Source organism: Zonotrichia albicollis, chromosome 13 (genome assembly GCF_047830755.1).
Source record: "Zonotrichia albicollis isolate bZonAlb1 chromosome 13, bZonAlb1.hap1, whole genome shotgun sequence".
Lineage (NCBI taxonomy): Eukaryota > Metazoa > Chordata > Aves > Passeriformes > Passerellidae > Zonotrichia > Zonotrichia albicollis.
This window is the reverse complement of record NC_133831.1, coordinates 20,609,247-20,629,263: the sequence shown is the minus strand read 5'-3', so window position 1 is coordinate 20,629,263 and position 20,017 is coordinate 20,609,247. Positions and strand designations below refer to the sequence as shown.

Sequence of the window (20,017 nt, the reverse complement as noted above, 5' to 3'; positions counted from 1 at the left end):
TGTCATGATAATTAAGTCCAAATTCTGTTTTCCAGTAAAGGTTGGAATAAGGTTTTCTTAAAAAAAAAAAAAAAGGCAGCAGGGAGTGGATTCTGTCATAACTTTACATTTTTTTATTTATTCTCAGATATATGATATGTATTCTTTCTTTGAGTATAGAATTGCAGTCATTCCTTTTAAGCAAAATTTAAGTTGATGGATTAGGTATGAGTAGGTGATGAAATGTGTTTCATTCCTGCTCTGGATGTATTTTAAGTTTTTCATTTGGGACATTTATTCACATTTCATGGTTTTGTTGTTATCATTGTGCTGGAATAATAATCTTTCCAATGGTGGTTCTTCCTTGAGGTTGCACAATTAAACATCAGTATTGTAAAAATAATTATTTGGCATATTTAACAAAATTGCCTGTTGAATTAAATTTTATTTTTGAGTGTAAAAATATTATTTTTTAAAAATTCAATTTTGTTCTGTTGAGATGCTCAGATGAAAGTCTATGCTCCTTTATGTGTGGTTTTACGTAGCTTATGCATTTCTGTATTTGACTTGAGCAAATGAATAGTTGGATGTGAGTTCTAACATTTTTCAGATTAGAATTGCACCACAAATTAGTAGATTTAAAGACAGGTTGTAAAAAATACTAATGACTGAACATTGTAAGTAAAATGATTTCTCCATGAAAATCAGTAGCAAAATTCTGATTAACTTTTATAAATTCACAGTGTTATTCTTTGTGTCCATAATACTAACATCTTCAAATGCTATTTGCTTTAATCTTGAAGCTTTTTAAAAATTATTATAGTTTTGTGGTGTGAAGTTCTCTTTTATCTGTTTTATCTCTTGCTATGATGAGTCAATCACAGTTGCCAAAGAGCCCAGAGAGAAGCCACAGTTCAACATTTGAGATTTTCTGAAGACTTCTTTTAGTTGGAATTCAGTTAGACTCAGGGGACATTTAATCACTGATTTTTATCCCAAGCTGCCAAGGGTTTTCTGTGGCATTCATCATATCAGAATTCTGCCTTAAAACAACTACTCATTAGTCTCAGTTTCATAACCAACACAATTTTTAAGCTCTGGTGAGTACAAAGGGTGGTTTGAAAACCCAAATTGCACTGTGCTGTGCCAGTTCCAAGTGCCTTATCCCTTGATTACAAACAAACAGCCCAACATTTGGCCCCAGAGGTTTGGTGTAAGAACACACACTTGGTAGAAGAGTGGCAGTGATGCAGTTTTTATATCCCAGTGCTGGGCAGGAGTTGATTTGGGCTTCATTAGGGCATGTGGGAGGAAGGAGAGGTGTGAATTTCCCCCTTGCATTACAAACACACAGCCTTGCTAGAGGAGCTGAGTAAGACCAGGTGTTTGGCTCCAGGTCTGGCAGTCAAAGAGAAGAGAAGAGCTTCAACCAGATATTTTGGAATGAATGAGTTTTCTGGATGTGCTTTATACAAAGTGTTAGCAAACCAAGCATCCCGTCTCATTCCAGTCCTCCTGTCTGTCCAGAGGGATTTCAGCAGTGCCAGGATTCAGGTGCCCTTCCAAAACACAAGAGCAGGGGACTGAACTGTGGTAGTTTTAATGCAGTGATTTGCATGAAGCATGGAAGCTGTGATTCACAGCGAGTTCAGAAGAGGCTTTGTTTGTGTGCAGCTCATTTCCTGAAATGGGCAGATGCCTGTGATTTCCATGGGTTGGTGGTGGCAGTCAGCTGGGTACTCCCACTTAATGTGTTCATCAAAAGAGAGAGTTTGAACTGAAATCAAATGAAAACATGGCAATGCAATGGTGTGTATTGCCAAAGGAAGCTGGAGACATTTTGCTCTTTCCTAGTTACAGAGCAAGGGAGCTCTGAGTTCTTTAGATGAAAAAGTTTAACCAGAACCTTGCTAATTGCTCTGGCAAAGTTCTTTGCAAAGCATCCCAACTCCATCCCAAAACAGAGACAGCTGGACTAGGTGTGCATCTTCTTCTTCTCTGTCCCAGGGACACCCAACAGGTGGGAGCCTCTGGAGTCTGCCTGGGCTGGCCAAATTCCTGGGTCTCCCCTTTAATTTGGATCCCTGCTGGCAACCATAGCAATGCTCTGAGCTGTTCATGAGGGGTCAGAGCAAGGGATCGTTAAGAAAATAAACAGAGAAAAATATTGTCGGCAACAAGAGTCTTTTCACAAAAAAATATTTTACTAAAATAGGGAAGAACCCGTTGTTCTATTTAGAATGATTTATAACTGTTCCCAGCTGATCACAAAGTGTTTCTAAATTAAAAGCCATTAATTATAGCCTTATATAGATACAAAGATATGCAAGAAGTGCTTTGTAATTCCAGCTCTGCACTTCAGGTGAGAGCTTTTTAAATTACTTGGACCATTGGAGCCACCTGCTTGACTAAATGCTGAGGGCCCTGTGTTTCAGTACTCATCAGTGCATTGCAGTGTTAACATTGTTACTGATTTTTCTTATTTCTCCAGGGCAAATACTAATTAATGGATACAATTCACAGCTGATTAGCTGTAGTTTCTTCAGTAATTACATTCGCAGACTAACTGTTCAGAAGAGGATTTCTAACCCAGTTCTTATTTCACTCTAAGCTTAATTTGTTTTTTGAATTGTTTAGGTCCTTAAGATAATAACCATTTTATTTTCTTTTGTTGCTATAGGTACCATTAGATAATATGGAAGTTTAATCTTAGAAATACTCACTGATAATTGCTATGTGCCTTCAATGGATTTCTAGTTCAGAGACAAAAAATAAATGTGAAGAATATTAGTTGTGATCCATACTAACAAAAGCTGAAATATTCCAGTTTCTGACATCATTGCCTGAGTCATACACAACGGGGTCTTAAATATTATGGCCTAAGAACAGAATGACTTGAAGGATATGTACCTGTAACTTTTAGGTTTGACATTTTTTGTTACATCATTTGCTTCCACAGTCTTTATAAAATGGAAAATTAAATTGTCACTCTCCCCTTTGTTTTACTTTAATAAAACAAAAGAGAAGAAAACCACCCTGGCAATCAGAAAGCAGTAGCTGTGCTGTGAGCCATATATTTCCATCAAAACAATGTAGAATTTTACTCTTCAAGGAAAAAAAATCAGCCACATTTCTGTTTTGAGGCACTGGAGCCCCTAGGATGCTAGGGCCGTTAAAATAGGGTAGGGTTTGTCCCCACTTACTCATCCAGTGTTAGAGTAATGCTTCCTAATGTACCTTTGCCCTTAGATATCCTTTGAAAACTTGATTTCTTCTTCTTTTTTTTTTTTTTGTTACTGTAGAAAGAACAGCTCTATTTGAGCCATTTGAGTTTTTCATGTAAATCATTCTTAGTTTGCCACGAAGTGACATGAAAAATTCTATCCTGTCGATCGCACTGTTGAGCTGAAGAAGTGTCTTTGTGCAACAAATCCACACACACATCCCTATGTGCCAAAACAGTCATTTGAATGTGCAATTTTACTTGAATTTTTTAATCTCCAAACATGGGTGACATCTGGGCTTTTAAAAAATGGATGACATTATTTGAGTATCTGCATAGCTGGGGATAACAGAGTTTTAATAGCTATGAGGCAGCCTACATATTGTGCTAAGGCCTCTGTTGCTTAACATGTGTTATAGGTTGAAAGATTCAGAATGATGAGTACACAAATGGAATTTGTTACTTGAGAATGAGGGATCTCATTTTGTATTCCTTCCCTCCTTATGAGTGTCTTCTAATTTAGTTGATGTCCTGTTTAGTCAATCTTACAATTCATCAGGTACACAAGGCTCCGATTCTTTTTTTTTCAGGTTGTTTTTTTTTTTTAAATTTCCCTTTAACTTTGTCTTATTGCCAGAAGTGAATGTTTGAATTTTCAGGGAAAGAGCCTTTCTTGAAAGGATCACTGGTCCTTCCAGAGAGAAACTGGAGAGTCTGAAACATTTCAGTGCTAAAAGCAGTCAGGCACCAAGTGCAGCTGTAGCAAATTGAGCTGAAGCAAAGTGGTTTTCCTTTCAGGACAGGTTCAGCTGCTCTGAAAGCACACCAGAGCTTCTTGCTTGGAAAGAACAAGCTGTGCAAGTGCATGGTCACCCATCCCCATGTGCTGGTTGCAGAGCTTGTGCTGCTCTTGGGAGTGTTTGCTGTTGTGGGGCTGAGGAGGGGGTGCAGGTCCACCAAGATCTGGCAAGATAAGATAAAACAAAGCCTTCCTAAAAATATTGTTTTATCAAACTAGAAAATAGGAGTTAGGGGAGGAATTCTCTGTGTGGCTTTAGCAGCAGTGATGTGGCAGGGACAGCATTGGGGCTTTTCCTTCCCCTCCCTTATCACTCTGCCTTGCTCTGTGCCTGCTAGGGGCAAGGTGCACATGTGAAATCCCTGTTTTTCTGTAGGTGCCTGACATGCCTGGTGTCTGTTGCTTGAAGCAAAGGGTCTGGATGCCTCCCTGCTCTGGGAACACGTGCAGGGCTGGTTACCAGCCTTACGTGCCTTTGGAAGTGCTGTTCAAGGGCATAAGGCACGGCATTATGCTGATAACTCTCTTTCCTGTCTGTGTTCAGTCTGTAGAAGTAAAAGTACCTCTCTTCCTCAACCAATGTTCATACTGGAGAACTGGGAGGAGATGACTGGCATTGAAGGAAATCCCTTGTGATCACTGGCATGTGGAATGAGAGCTGCTCCTCAGTGGGAGCAAGGGGCACTGGGCACATCTCGGGGTCTCAGTGCCAGAGCTTCTCTGATTTGCAAAATGTTCTGGGGTTAATGTTCACTGGGAGAGTGGGAGTTCCACTGGAGTGAAAGATAAACAAAGGGGAATTTTTTGGCTTTTCAATTTTGTGGAAAGAATGAGACTTCAGGAACAGCATTGCAAATTCTCATTCTTCCCCTTACTGGCCTTCAGCTCTTTGGAGCCAGGTCTGCTTGGAGTAGAAATACAGCACAAACTTCTGGCTGCAGCAATCCTCTGGGTCAGTACCACTGGCAGAAATGTTAAAATGTGCATCAAAAAGCATGTAGCAGAGTAGAAATGTCTTTCCTGGGGGCCTCTTCCTAACGGATTCTTAATTTCCAAAGCCACCTTTAGGTCTCTGGGGTGGCTTTGCTGCATGGGCAAAAAAAATTGGAGAGGTACACATGAATATCTTCCTTGTAAAGACTGGGGGATGCAGAGTATGTATAATATAATAATAATAATAGTAATAGTAATAATAATAATGATGATGATGATGATGATGATGATGTTGAATCCAGTTGAGCTCTGACTTCAAAGAACATCTGCAAATACTTTTAATCTGTTTGTTGTTTTGGTTTTGTTGTTTTTGTTTTCTTCCCCCAACCTTTTCTATGCCAGTGATGGGGTAAAGAAAAGTTTATCATAGCATACATTAAATCCAAATATTTATTTTTCTTTCAGTTTGGAAACAATAACAACTACATGAACATGGCAGAGGCAAATAATGCATTTCTTGCTGCAAATGAGGTAGATGTTTTTATTTTTTATCTATGCTCATATTCTGCTGTTTGCGGTGATAATTTAACAGACTTTGAATGGATGAAGAGTGAAGTGCCGAATTTCTGTGTGTTTTATGGAGCACAAAATAAAGACTTTAATGAGAAAGAAAATAACCTGACAGCTCTCCATTACTAGTCAATTTAGCTGTCCATAAGGCTGTTACTTACATAGCATGTCAATAGAAACAAATCTGCTTTATGTATGGAAAAAAATTATGAACAGAAGGAAACAAATAAAAAGCACAGTAGGTGTACACTTTGAAAGCAAGCTTAGTAATAGTCATTACTAGCTAATGTTCTAATTTTTGTTATAGATACAAATGGTTTCATTTGGGTTCTCAATACTCATATGAGACAGAAAACCAAAGCCAGCCCTGTTGCCTGAAATGTATGTGCTACATCAAGGAATCTTTTGAATCCAGGCTCAGAACAAACCCAGAGGCTGGGCTGGTGGAGGCTGGCTGGGCTGTGGAGATGACGTATTTGATCACTGCCTTTAAGAATGGAAACAGGAGAAAGTGTGGAACTCCAGGCTCCATGTATCTGCTGGGTGGGGCCACCTTATAAGCAGTTAAAAGACATTAACACACTAATCTGACCCCAAGGCCAGACAGAAACTGCATTTGCTCATCCTTGAAACCCAAGCTCTTACTCCTTGCACTGTCTGGCACGTGCTCAGCAATATGGAGAACAAGAAGTGTTTAGAGGGTGCATGTCATAAATGCTCTTGCAACATGAAGAAAAGGTAGAAAACCAGGCAGCCCCAATTTTTTATTTTTGTGTTGTAAGTGGGGCTCAGTCACAGATATTCCTGTGCACTTCTAAAACAGTGACCTGAGAGAAAATAAGCAGAAAGGTGTAACAATAAATATGAAGGTTAGAATTAAGGGTAGGATTTTGTGAATCATTTATACAATGGTCACCATTTCTTTTTTACCCAGCAAGACTGCTTAGATAAGGGAATATTATTTGGCACTAGCTCCAGTGTTATTTGTGATAATGAACACAAACCCCATCTGTAATGACAACATGATGTTTCTTTCTGTAGAATTTCTTTCCTACATTTGAATCAAACATTGATGAAAGCTCTGCTGCCAGCAGCTGTTCAGAGACAATTTAATTCCAGCTGTGATAATTCACCGTGTCAGACATTGGCTGTTATATGTTGATACAACAGTTCTCCAGATTTGCATTTTTATCAAAAGGAACAAATGTTTTGAACATTTCAGTACAGATGGCATTTAACCATGCACACAGGTTTTTTGTTTGGTTGTTTTTTTAATATATGTGTAAGATATAAATATTTGAAAAGTTAATAACTTCAAAAACTGTGATTGGTAAGATAAATCTCACAAATGTTATACCATCTTTTGGTCATAACACCACCTTTCTGCAGTCCCAAATTGCATACTATTCAGGCTCTTTTTACAGACTGAATAGCCCAGTGATTTGGATTTCAGGCTACTTCACTAAGGGGCTTGCTTTCTTCTTAGATTACATCTATTTTATTCTCAATCTTATGTCTATGTTTGATTTTTGTGTTTTGTTTTGTTTTTTTTTTTAAGATATATACATATTTGGATAAATTACACACTCAGAATTAAATTCAGATTTTAAAATGTTAAGGTATTCATCAATTTACCCTCCCATTTGTAGCTATAAGTATTAAGCTATAAGTATTAAGATGAATGCTACCTTTCTAAGTAAAAGAATATATTATTATCTGGCTGTGTTATATATTTCTGCAGCTGTCCTGGAATTATTCTGTTAAATGGGGAAAAAAGATCCTGTTCTTATAGTAACTAATATCTCATAAATATGTCAAGTAAAGAGAGGTTCAAATGTACCATAATAATACTGATTTCACTGAACCCTTTTGCTTGAACAAGGAATAAAAATATGATTAAGTGTTACTGTTCATATTAAAGCGTGAACCTTACTTTGCAATTACTGCATTACAATGTATTTAATTATAGTGGTTTTGCATTAACATGAATGTAGCTTTCTCGGTATTATTTTGGGCCTGAGCACTGCTGAGCTAGAATCCCATTTTATTTCTGTAAATAATGCCTTAAGAGTGTAATCTTAGAGCACATTCAGGCTTAGAAGCCACACATTTGCTTTATGTTTTCTGTCTCTATGTCATGATTACTACGACTCATTTTAAAGCACCTTAAATATTTATTGAAATAATATTTCAAGTGTTAATTACAGTGGTAATGAAAACAGCCAAATGCCACATATCAAGAATGAGTGTTTATCCGTATTGTTAATGTGATATGTTAGATTTCATTAAGCAGTAATGGGGTAGCAAATGAGTCACAAATTACAGTTGCATCTGTTACTAGACCACATTAGTGCCAAAATAACTGCAAATGCAGCCATAGGGTTATGTTCATTAGCCAACCACTTCTCCTGGCCAATCCATCCTTTGTGTTTGTGAACCACGGGGTCCTTGAGAAGAAAAATTCACACCTTTTGTAATGTAGCAGTGGGGAAGTCAAACATCTCCCTAATCCAGGCCCAGCCTTCCCATCCAGAATGGAGTTACAGCCTTGCAGTTGGCGGAGATGGGCACCGTCTCAGCAGACTCTGATGGTGCTGCAGACTGCAGCAATCTGGGACCCCATCATTTCTGGTGTGAGACCAATAATGACAGCTGACAGGTTCTATATGCAAGCAAAGGTTTTCCTTGTGCTTCAGTTTCCATCCTCTCTCAAGCGGTTATTAATTTATATCATCATTACCAGTTTGAAGGATGACAATTTGCAGCAGTTAATGAGATCTTTCACTGAACTTATCATTTTTAAATTAACTGGCATTAAGTCACTCTTTGAAACAATGTAATTAATACATAAAACAATTCTCCCTTCCGCCCCAACCTGAATCCTGAACTAATGCAAACAAACAAATCCCAGAGCAGCCTTGCATGTCCAGAACAAGACAAGAGTGCCTATTTTAGGATTGCCAACTGCCCAATTTGATCAAGGCAGTCCTGATTTGGGTACATTTAAAATGGCCTAATTTCAAGCACTGAATTTCTATTATTAAGTAGCAGTGGACCTGAAATAATACATGAAAGTTCATTTAACTCTCAAAAAATTTGAATAAACGTAGCTCATTTGTTTCCCAAATAAAAGTCAGCAACGTTGAAGCCAGATACAGACTCTGAATAAAGATTATCTTTGACAGACACATGCACACGTACAAACATGCACAAACCCTGAAGATAACTGGCAGTAAATGTTTTGCTCAAGGCATCTTAACAGGTGTTTAGTTCATAACAAACCTACTGTTCAAACAAAGCTGGCTTGCTTCAGAAAGCACTGGAAGCTGCTGTAATCACCCTCACGCTTTCATACATCTCTCCTCCAAATTGCAACCTGTGTTTAAAAGGTTTCACTATATTTTGGGGATGGAAAAGAAATAAAGAATGGTCATATTTCATGTTTGTTAGCGGATAAAAGCAAACAAAAGATGTGAAATGGTCAGTGCTGAATTCCTGTTGTGTGTGTGCTACGAAATTGTCAGTGTTTTATGAAGCGTGAGAGTAATGTAAGCTGTTTGTGCTATTTTACTAACATATCAATAAAGGGGCAGTTTGTTATTCAGCCAAATCCAATGTAGCTGATATTCGGACTAACAACAGACAGATGTTGCTAATTAAGTACACATTAAAAAACTGTTAATACTGATACTCCACTTAAGCCATATGATAATGAGACTTAAATCTTTAATCAGAATGATCCACAGACCCATTCAGCATATGAAACTTAAAAATTTTGTTGGTTATTATAGAATTTGCTTTTGAGAAAAAACTAAGATTTGGACTTTAGGTGTGGAGGTGACTGCTGAGCCCTGTGTGCCCTGACACTGTTTGCCTTGTCCTGTCCTTTTCCAGCAGACGTTCCATACGCCGAGCCTTGGGGACGAGGAGTTTGAAATCCCACCCATTACCCCCCCGCCCGAGTCAGACCCCGCACTGGGCATGGCAGATATACTGCTCCCCTTTCAGGGCCTGGGTGACCAGCTGCCTGCACAAGGAAATGAATTTACGCCTCAGTTTCCCCCCCAGAGCTTGGATCTTCCCTCTATCACAATATCCCGGAATCTCGTGGAGCAGGACGGCGTCATCCACAGCAATGGATTGCATATGGTAGGTCTGGTTCTTTGTGTGTTCCCATTGCCTGATGGTGTCTGTCACATGTAGATCTGGGCCATCTCAGTTTTCCATTGATCCCTCAGATAGATCATCTGTGTGCTTTCTTGGGTGCCTGGCCAAGGTTTTGCCAGTGTTCTGTGTCATGTTGCAGGCGTGATCTGGATGAACAATGACACGTGTGTTCATACACAGCAAACAGTTATTTATTGGATATTACTCAGCTCCCTAAGGCAGTTGCCAAATGGTTAAGGGTTAAATACTGGTGGATTCAGCAAGAAAAACATGTTTGTTAATGTACAGTGCAATGTTATACTGTTTGTGAACAGATCTCTTGTGCAGAAGTGGTCAGGCTTTAGAAACACAGAATTTTCATTTTTGGAATGGACTTGGAAGCTCATATCCATTGGCATCATGTGCCTCCAAGTGCTCCTAAAGTTCAAAAATGTGTTATACAGTTGGCACTGGCATCAAGAATTGAAAGACCATAGTGTTGTCCAGGGTGATCTACAACATTTAGAATGAATTGCTTGTCTGTATTTGAAGTGTAGGACCCACATCTGACATCCTTCAGGATATTTTGAGAGTGCAGTATTGAGAGTAGTTCAGAAGTAGAGCCAGACACAGTATTGCAGCAGGAAAAAAGCAATGTGTTTCCTGATATCCTGTATATTCCATGGGCTAAATCTTTATAAAAGGGAATGAATTCATTTTTTTAAACTCAGAATAGAAGTGACAGGGATGTATTTCCTTGACAATACTCAGAAATATAGGGCCATTAAAGGCTTTGTTGTGTCCAGTGCTCTTGCTGGCCATGGAGGCTGAGGCAGGGTGTTCTCTTCCTGGGCTGTGTCTGAGCTCTCAAGAACAGGGAGGCATGGGCTGGGTGTGCAAGAGCTGAGTGGTGGGGACTGTGAGGCTAATTCCAGGGCTAATTAGAACAATCAAAAGCAGGGCTGTGTGGAGTTTCCTGCAGAACCTACACACACTGCAGGGCTGCAGTCTCCAAGGGAGGTGCGTGGGGCAGCTCCCATGTTGTTGCAGTGTTTCCCTGTGGGCTCAGGGGATCTCCCAGTGGGTTTCTGAGAGCTTTGTGCAGTAACATCCACTCTGCCAGCCATGAGACACAGCTGTGAGCCAGTTTATCCTACTCAGCATTTTAAACTCGGTGCTTACAATTAGAATTAGTTTCTGTGCTGCGTATTGAAGAGCGAGTGAATGTTTAGCTTGAAAAGATATTTTACATCAACTGTATTTTTTTCTGATTAGCTCTTTTATATAGGACCTTTTGCTGAACTTGGCATAGTGAAAATACATATTTACTGCTGGACTGTAATAAAGGTTGTGTTGTTATGTTGTGATTTCTTTTTTTATTATTCTGGCAAGTGAAAATTAATTAAAGATTTACAAACCAACAGGCAGTAAATATTTCTCTGTAATTCTACAGGCTGCTGACTTCATTGCAAATTTCAATATTTCTTTGGAGGTCATGAAGAGTAGCTAGCACTAATGCAGAGTGAAGCACAAGCTGCTCATTACTTAGGAGATACAGAATTCAGTCATTCTGTGGATCCAAAATGGGCACTGCCTAGAACATGCCTTGAAGGATGTGGTATTTGTTTTAGATCTCATTTTGCACTGTACATCTTGGGTAACTGATGAAGGAAGATCAGATTAATAAAACCTGAGAGTTAAGAATGTTGTGCCTGAAAACAACAGTAATGGACTGTGTGTGCACGGAATACAAAGAAACTTGGTCAGAAAATGTTGTGGACTGGATTGGTGTTGTGTGTCCCAGTATCACCTCAGTGTTACTGAGCGGTTTGTAACCTGACCCAGTTTTGCCCTTTAATTTTGCAACCTTTCACGGAATGTGATTCTTCCATGAGTAAATGCTGTCACCTTAACAGTACCAACCAGAAGAGGCCTCTAGATTATGTATTCCTTCACTCATCTCTTCTGGTGCTGAATGGGATGGAGGCTTCACATCTTTGCCTTTTCCCTCCACTGTGCAATGTAGAAATGAATGGCACAATTTACATTGGCTGCATTGGTAACATTTGTTCCCATACAGGTCAGTGAAAAGATGTAGAGAAGCTCCTGCCTTCTTACCCCAGTTTTCCAGTGGCAGTTTTTAGGGTGATTTCCAGTTCAAAGCTGTGGATTGGGAACTTGTGTGCTACAGTTTTGTGGCAGAGAATTGACGAGGAATTGTGTGATTTGATATGGAGGAGCCACATAGCGAGGTTTGTATGTCAGACATTCCCCACAACTGCTTGATTGTTTCATGCTGTGAGATGGAGTGGCCCCTGCCATTGTATTCTACTCAGTAGACTTTTTCTCTTCTGCTCATAAATGCTAGGTAGCTTTGGGAAGTTTAAAAATATTAACAGAGGGTCCTTACATAGCTTTCCCCTGAATTCACATAGCTCTCTTCAGCAGTCAAATTTTCCAGCAGTCAATCTGTATTTCAAAAATAAAAAAATGAAAACATTATATCATATTTTATGTAGAAAATGTGCACTTTATTAAACTGGTAAATATTTATTAATAATATTAGAATTCATCCTTAAATTAGACATTTCATGAATTACCTTGCCTTGGAACTATAAAAACTTTATTGCAGCAATAAAAAAATGTAAAGGAGGCATTTTGACTATGAAATTTCATTTCATGGTCAATTGAATTTACTATATCTGAAAGAACTAAAGATGGGGTTGTAAAATAATTATGATGTTCGTACACACTTACAGAACAATGTTCTTATCCAGCGATACTGGGATAGTCTTATTTAAACGCTGTATTAATGGTGTACTGCTAATCACTAAAGCTTCTTGGGCTGAATACAAACTTAAATAATTTTAATATTAACTGCATTGAGTTTATTGCTTATCTCGTGAAGCATTAGAGGGCTTTACTGTAAGCAATATTTAATTTAGGTAAATGTAGTCCTACCCTGTTGCAAAGCCTGCTAGAAGCATTTCACCTTGAGAAATGTCATGAGATTTTAAATCACAAATGTTGAAAAATAAAATGGGCTTGGACAGAATTATGATTAATACTGTGTGTCTTTGGCTTTTTTCTATGTACTACCTGACATGTTCACCTATAAACTTGAATGCAGAATTGCCAGAGGCATGGTTAAAAATAGGTTATGTCAAGGTTTTCCTATGTCTCCCTCAGGGTATGGAGTTGGCTAGGTACCACATAATGCTTCTGCAAGTATCTCACATATTACTCACAGGAAGACACACACATGGAAAACAAAAAAGGGAAAGAAAAAAGGTTTAACATATTCTTTATGTACTATTGTATTGAAAATAGTATTCATCATGCCAGAAAGATATCTATATATTTATTCTCAGCATAAATGGGACCTAGCAATTACTAAAGATTGTATTGGTGAGTTAACCATTGTTTATGCTGTTATGATATATGTACTATGGAAAGAGTGACAATTTGTCACAATGCTGATTAACTTCATTATTATTGGCAACAAACACAACACATTTATTTTTACAGCATTTTTTACCATTTAAAAACAGTCAACAGCAACAAAAAGGGGAGATAAAACGGAGGCAGTTTGATTAATTTTAATATTTTAATAACATGCAAATAAAATTCTGATGTTCAAAAAGGAGTCACTGAAAAATGGAGTGTTGATGTACATTTGACTTCAAAGAATGCACGGATTTACATGATGCAAATATTATCCCTATAAATACTTGAATATAAATAAGAAGAAATCAACAGCAATACCCTCATTAAAAATCAACCCCCAATATTTTATATTAATGCTCTGTTTTCTGTTGAGCTGCCCATAAAAAAATATTTTAATCTGCAAACTGTGGCAATTCTATAAAACTACAAGTTTTGCTCCTGAGGGTTCCTTTTTTTAACACCTCTCTCTAATCTGCCCAGCCTGCTGAGTAGCATTGACATCAGTAGTACATCAATTTCAGAAAGTGGATTATTTTTACTAGACAGCTATTGTGACATATTGGGTCAGTCATAAATGAAAGATATTCATGCAAGCATGCAATACTTGTAATGAAGTCTCACTCTGACCTTCTGTATGATTGATTCTGTAATTTAGTTTTCTCAGGCAGTGCCTGAAATGAAATGAAATCATGTTGAACAAGTTTTGAATACCCACAGTGCACCAGGAGAAGAAAAATCTGCAGCCCCAGAGGCTTGAGAGAGAGCAGCTGAACGATTTATCTCCATGCTATTATAGCCTTTGCCAGCATTCAACATTTCTTTTTTTTTTTTTTTTTTTTTTCTTATTTGGCTTAAGTACTTAATTCTGCAGGTAGCTGTAAATGGGAAAATAAAATGCTGTTCAGATTTAAAATGACAGGACAGGAGTATGTGCAGGGGACTGATAAAATATCTTGAATAGAACTGACCTTTCATGTAGCTGAAAGTTACTGGGGGATTCATCCTCATAATTACCATATAGATTATTTTTATTTCTTTCCTGCAATGAAACATTTCAGAGAGCAGTAGTGCTGATTGAATGAAAATTGAACTTGTTAACATTCTTTTCAGCTTAGGCTGTTGTACATAACAGAAGGTTAGCTTTGATGAATTTCAAAATTCTCTTTCTGATATCTAAGAAACAGACAGTAAAATAATTGTCTTTTTTCAGTATGATTTTTTCTTTTATTCAAAAACGTACAATTGTTGGAAAAACAGAACTGATAGTTTTATATATTGCTCACTACATTACTTATGCAGTTAGAGAAAATATGTTTCCTATTTGATGAAGATTTGAGCCTGTTTATATTTTATAATTGTTGCAGTGCTGCCAGTGCAGTCAGGATTCTGCACAGATAAGGCTAATTCATAGTGGAATATGCTCATCTTTAATTATATTAGGAGTGGCACTGTGCTCAAATCAAACGCACAATTGTGACTATTGCTTTTATTTGAAGAAGAGACTTTTAAAATAAACACCTCAAGAATGTGGCTTTAAAGAGATGAGGTGCAAATTTGAGTTTATTGAAGGCTGCATACAATAGAAATACTATTAATGTTTCAGAACAGTGGTGCCTTTTACTTACAGCTCAAAATCTTTTTTAGTAGTTTAAATTCCCAAATTACTAATGAACTTTAAGTGAATAGATTAACATAAGACTGGAAAACTAAAAGCTAAAAATGTTGGTTTGAAATTGGCAAAAGATAGTTATTTCACTACTCACCTGACTGGGTGCCTCTCATTTATAGGTTTCATTTTCCTTTACAAAGAAACTTATTTCTACATCTCTGTTTTAATACCCAGTCAGTAATCTCCTATCTGGAGAGGATGGAGTAGGTTTTCAATTAATAAAATGTTATAACAACATTGTTTAATGTGTTGCAGATGAAACAGTTATTTCATGGGTCATTAATGTGTTTAACGCCTGGAATGGTTTATTAAAACAAGCCCTTGTTATTGTTATGGATGTGTTTATTGTCATCTGTGATGCAAAATGTACAACAAATTTCACAAGTTTCTGGGTATTAGTTTATAGAACTAGCAATTACTCTCACTAGAAAAAGAGATTCTCTTCTATTTTTTCTTGGATTTCTGTGCTGAGTTGCTAAGCTCAGGCTTTAAATCAGCAGTGTTGGTCTGGCTTGTGTTGGCCTTTCCCAGCAGAAGTGGCAGCTGTTACTGCCACTGGTCTGCAGAATTTGTGGTACCAGGAAAAATTAATCTCAAGCAGCCCTGAATTAAAGGATGCTTGGGCGGCTCTGAGCAGTGACATTTGGCCATGTACAGAACAAGAGGGATGCTCTGGAAATTGAGACCTTTAGGTCTCAGCTGGCAGCTCTGGTGGCTGCTCCCAGCTGGGACACAGCTCAGGGCTGGGTGCTTTGTGGATGAACTTCAGAGTCTTTTCAGAGTACTTCCTTCTTGTTTTGGTGTGGAATGGAATATTTTATTCTCCACCTGATGAGGTAGCTGGGTGTTTTGCAGTTGCCTTCCAGAGCACCTGGGTGCCCAGCAGAAGGACCCTGGGGACAGGTGGGGGACAGGCTGGGAGCCCTGGAGGCAGCAGAGGCTCTGGCACAGGGCCATGCTGAGGCTTTGGCCTGATGGGAGGATGGTGCTAGCCTGCTAAACAATAGTGTGAAGATTTTCATATCCTTAGTGACATTGCAATTCATGTAGAGTAATTTTTCTGAGACATGCTCTCTTCTCATTGACCAATGAATGGGTCGCCTGTTAATGAGAGAGGGAAATGTCTTCTGCTGTTCTTAAAAATAGGCCACTCATAGTAACTGCTAGAGGGGACCTAGTGGCAGCAGTTGCCAAAGACTGAATAGAAAGTGCTAAACTAAACTAAAAAATAATAAAAATTGAAACAGGTAGGTTATTGCCTATTGAGGTCACGAGGGACTCCTGCATGAAGGAAGAGAAGCACAGTAACATTGGAACAGTTTGGGAAAAGACACTGTGACTATTTTACAGTAATAGTACCTAAATCAAGATCCATCAGCTCCAGAAAATATTGTGAGGTGCTATATGAATCTGGGGTAAAGGATATAGCTCACTGGGAAAGCTGTCAGGAATTGGAGCTGAAGCTGAATGTCTGATGTTCCTAAGAACTGAGCTCAGAAGGAACCGAGATGTCATGTTTCCCCTTGGACACATGGGGAAACATGAGTGGCAATAGCTTACCCAATACTCAGCTTCCACTTCAAGTTTGCATTGAAGAAATGTGAAGTCTCTTTAGAGTGTTTAATTATTCCATGTTGGAAGAAAAACCTGCCTAGGTCTGGTAATACAAAACATAATGAGACTGGTTTCTGGTTTACTTCAGAAACCAACAAGTAAATGAAAAAAACATAGAAAAGAAAAATCCCCCAAAACATAAAGACAACATATCCCTGAACATAGCTACCAACACTTGTAGCAATTTTCAAACATAAAAATGCCATGTAACCCCTGAGCCTGCCCCTCTGCAATTCCTTGCACAATTCTTGTTACCTTTGATAATGTTTGTTAGTTGTCATGCTCTCTCACACTCTCTCCCCACATTCCTTACTGCATAATAAGGACCTTTGAAGTCTGCCTTTGATTTGGGAGCTGAAGCACCTGAGTTGTGGAGTTGTAACAAAACTGCTAACAGCATTTATCTGACGTTCTGGGACTTAATTTCAACTATCCGCGGTTTGTTTACAATGTGTCGTCACTGTTTGCACACAGCAGACCTAAGCTTGTACTGCTAATTTGGAGACAAGCTCCTGATGCCAAGAGACTCCTCAGATCAGAGCCCAGATCTGTGATCTGAGTCACACATGTATTGTGATCATACTGTTGGGTGCCTTGTCCAAGAGGAGTGTGATTCAATATGCTTCAAAGTATGGTAGAAGCCTGGGAGGAAGAGAGTGGGGAGTCTGTTTTAAAATGCTTCTACAAAATGGTGTAAAAATTAAATTGTGAAGAAGTTATGAATTGGGTGGTGCAAGAACAGCAGCAGCAGCCACTGTGGGTGGGTGGAGGTCTGTGACCAGCCTGCCCTTGTCTGCAAGAGCAGAAGGACTTGATAGCAAATGAGGCAACCAAGAAGCCTCTCTGGCCTGGGTTGGGGATCATGTGAGGAATCTGCAGGCTCACAGCAGAGTAACTGGGTAAGAACAAAGTTCCCAAAAACCCTCCAGGGTAGGGTGGTGGGGCATCTCCAGTAAGAATTTAAATAAAGAATTCTAAGAATTTCAGAGACAAATCCTTAGTTTGGTACTTGTGTGATTCTGACCTTGCTGTGAGCTTTGTGTGTTTCCTCACGACGTAACGCAGGGTTTTGGTGGAGACTCACAGCTGAGCATGCTGTCAGTGACTGGGTCCAGCACAGGCCACAGCACCACCTTGCAGAGGCAGTGAGTCCTGGGACCTGCAGTGGGGTTGCTCTGGCAGATTCCTGGGTGCAAGGCCCTGTCCTGGCACCTTCCTGTTTGGAGCCACATCTCTGGGTGCTGCTGCACTGCCTGGTGTCACTGTGTGCCCAACCCCTGGGTGTGCTTCCACAGCAGAGATCTTCACTCGTGCTTTGCTGGTCTCACATTGCACCTCCCACCCCTGTCAGCGCTGCAAGGAAAGCATTAATGACATTTGCAGTGTGTGCCTTAAACAAGTGCTCAGTGGTGAAAATTGTTGCAGGAAACATCCCAGGTGCCTATGCACAAACCAAAAAGGGGCAAAATTTCAGGCCTGGGGTAGGCAGGAGCAAAACTGATACTTTGCATTGCCAGGTTCCATTATCTGTGCAATATATATGCAGTAGATTATGCAGTATGTTATATAACAGGTCTGTGTAAGTGCAAGAAGTGGTACCACAAATGAGTGACTTGATTTTGAGAATGCCTGTCTTGTATGACCCCCACAGTAGCCCCCGATGACCCCCAAATAACTTGCTGTGTTTTAAGGAATAAATCAGTGGACCCTCAAGTTCTTTTCATGTTTCTTCTATGGTTTATGTGTTAGCAGAAGAGAGTAGAGGGACTGGATGGGCGCACAGACCAAAAAATGGCATGTTCTTCATGTTTTTCAGGCGATAAAATGTGTGTGATCCTCTTGTCACCAACCCATCTCTTAGGTCCAGATGAAGACATACTTTTTTATGAATTGACCTGCTGTTTTTTGTACACTTTTTTTGGGAATCAAATTAGGTAACTTTACTTTTCTACAGAGGCATGAAGTGGAACATGGGAGTTTTTTCCCTGCCAGAGAAAAGAAGCTGCTGCTTGTAGGATCTCCTGATAACTGCAGTTTGACAGCTCTATTAGTGGTGATGGTGTGTGTGCAAGGGAGAGGAAGGACTCTTCTTCAGTGGTGGCAGTACCAAGTGCAACTGTTTTGTATTCTATTAAGTAAGGATTTAATCTCTGACAGAGAAAAGCATCCTGTTAGTTTGATTTGTTTTGATTGGCAGTGAAGTCCAATCCTGTAAAAATTTAGATTAATGGATTCTTTTATCTATGCTTTACTTGTGGAGAAAAAGAATATTGAGGATTTCTTCTAGAGATATGCTGACATGACTAAAAGTAAAAGGGAGTAATTTACAGTCAGGGACAACTGAGGATTTCACTCCTTACATTGCAGTGCATTTGCTTCAACTTAAATACATCCTTTAAAATATTGCATCAGCTTATGTTACATTGACAGTGATGAATTCCTCAGGCAATAGAATATATAATAGTTTAAGTCAACTTCTGAAACCAGGACACAGTGAACATAACCATAAATGTTGGATTTTGCTTAGTTATTCCTTAGTTATTTTGGATGGCAGATTTCTCAATTCCCTTAAACTATCTCATGCAGTGTGGGGTGAGAGCCCAGCCCTACATCCTCCTGTGGACACTTCCATGGGGCATTTTCATCAGTCCTCACATGTCCAGAGTCTCACTGGAGGTATTGCATATTTAAATGATGGAAGGCTGTAGACATTGATTTTAATCAAGACTTCAGTATTGCTCAAAAATGTTCTGAAAAGTAATATCCTAGTTATATTTTTAAATGTCTTGTTGAATGTTCCCAGAGATTAAAGTTATATCAGGGTAGGAATTCAGGATAGAATTACTGTATGGAAATGATTCTTAAAATGCAGGGTAAGTAAGTGAAAATTAGGACATCTCTCAATGTAATGGCTGGGTGCATTTATCTGTCAAAATAAATACTAACTCTATTACAAGCTATACTAAGTACTGGATGCTTAATGAGTTGCTAACAGAAGAGCAAACTATTTTTTATTAATATAATTTTTTCACTTAGGACTCCATGGTACTTTGGAAAACATCTTTGATGAAATGTATAAATTAAAGCATGGGAGTTGACACATTCCTTTCTTTTTCTTTCATTTTTTTAAATCTCCTTACTCCATTATTTGCTTTCTAGTGTCTGTTGATGCATTGATATTTTATATAGTTTCAAGAACTTGTTCTTTTACAAATGAATGTAAAATAAGCTGTACCTTTGTCATAGGCTGTGAGATGTGTCCTTTAGCAATAGGACTAAATATGACTTTCATGGCATGACTGTCTGAAGTGATTAGAAATGTTGAGAGTAGGACAGTTTGATGGACAGATATCTTTATGGTTCCTTTGATGAGGCCTTCCATGAACCAAGTGCTGAATGTCTTTATAATGTGTGCAACAGGGCGGCGACAGCTGTGTAAGAGATTTTGGCTACACAGTCACCATACAGCTGTTTTGAGAAGGGGAAAACATTTTGGACTATATTTTGGTTTTTTTAAATCCAGATATATAATTAGAATTGTGAAAGGGTAAAAATTATTTGGGTTGGAAGAGGCCTTAAAGATCATCTTGTTCCAGCCCCGTGCCATGGGCAGGAGACCTTCCACCAGACCAGGTGC

General features: G+C 38.8%; 1 protein-coding gene across 6 annotated transcripts in view; it reads left to right on the top strand.

The window, feature by feature from the left end:
• Positions 1-20,017, top strand: part of TOX3 (TOX high mobility group box family member 3) — a 91,971-nt gene that overhangs the window by 55,928 nt on the left and 16,026 nt on the right. For 2 of the 6 annotated variants that reach the window (XM_074551211.1, XM_014268358.3), the window contains 2 exons: positions 5,400-5,465; positions 9,402-9,653. In XM_074551211.1, the coding sequence (XP_074407312.1) occupies positions 5,400-5,465; positions 9,402-9,653 (318 nt within the window). Of the gene's footprint in view, positions 1-5,399; positions 5,466-9,398; positions 9,654-20,017 lie in introns of all 6 variants that reach the window. The other 4 variants (XM_074551210.1, XM_005488863.4, XM_014268359.3 and 1 more) reach the window with 3 other exon arrangements.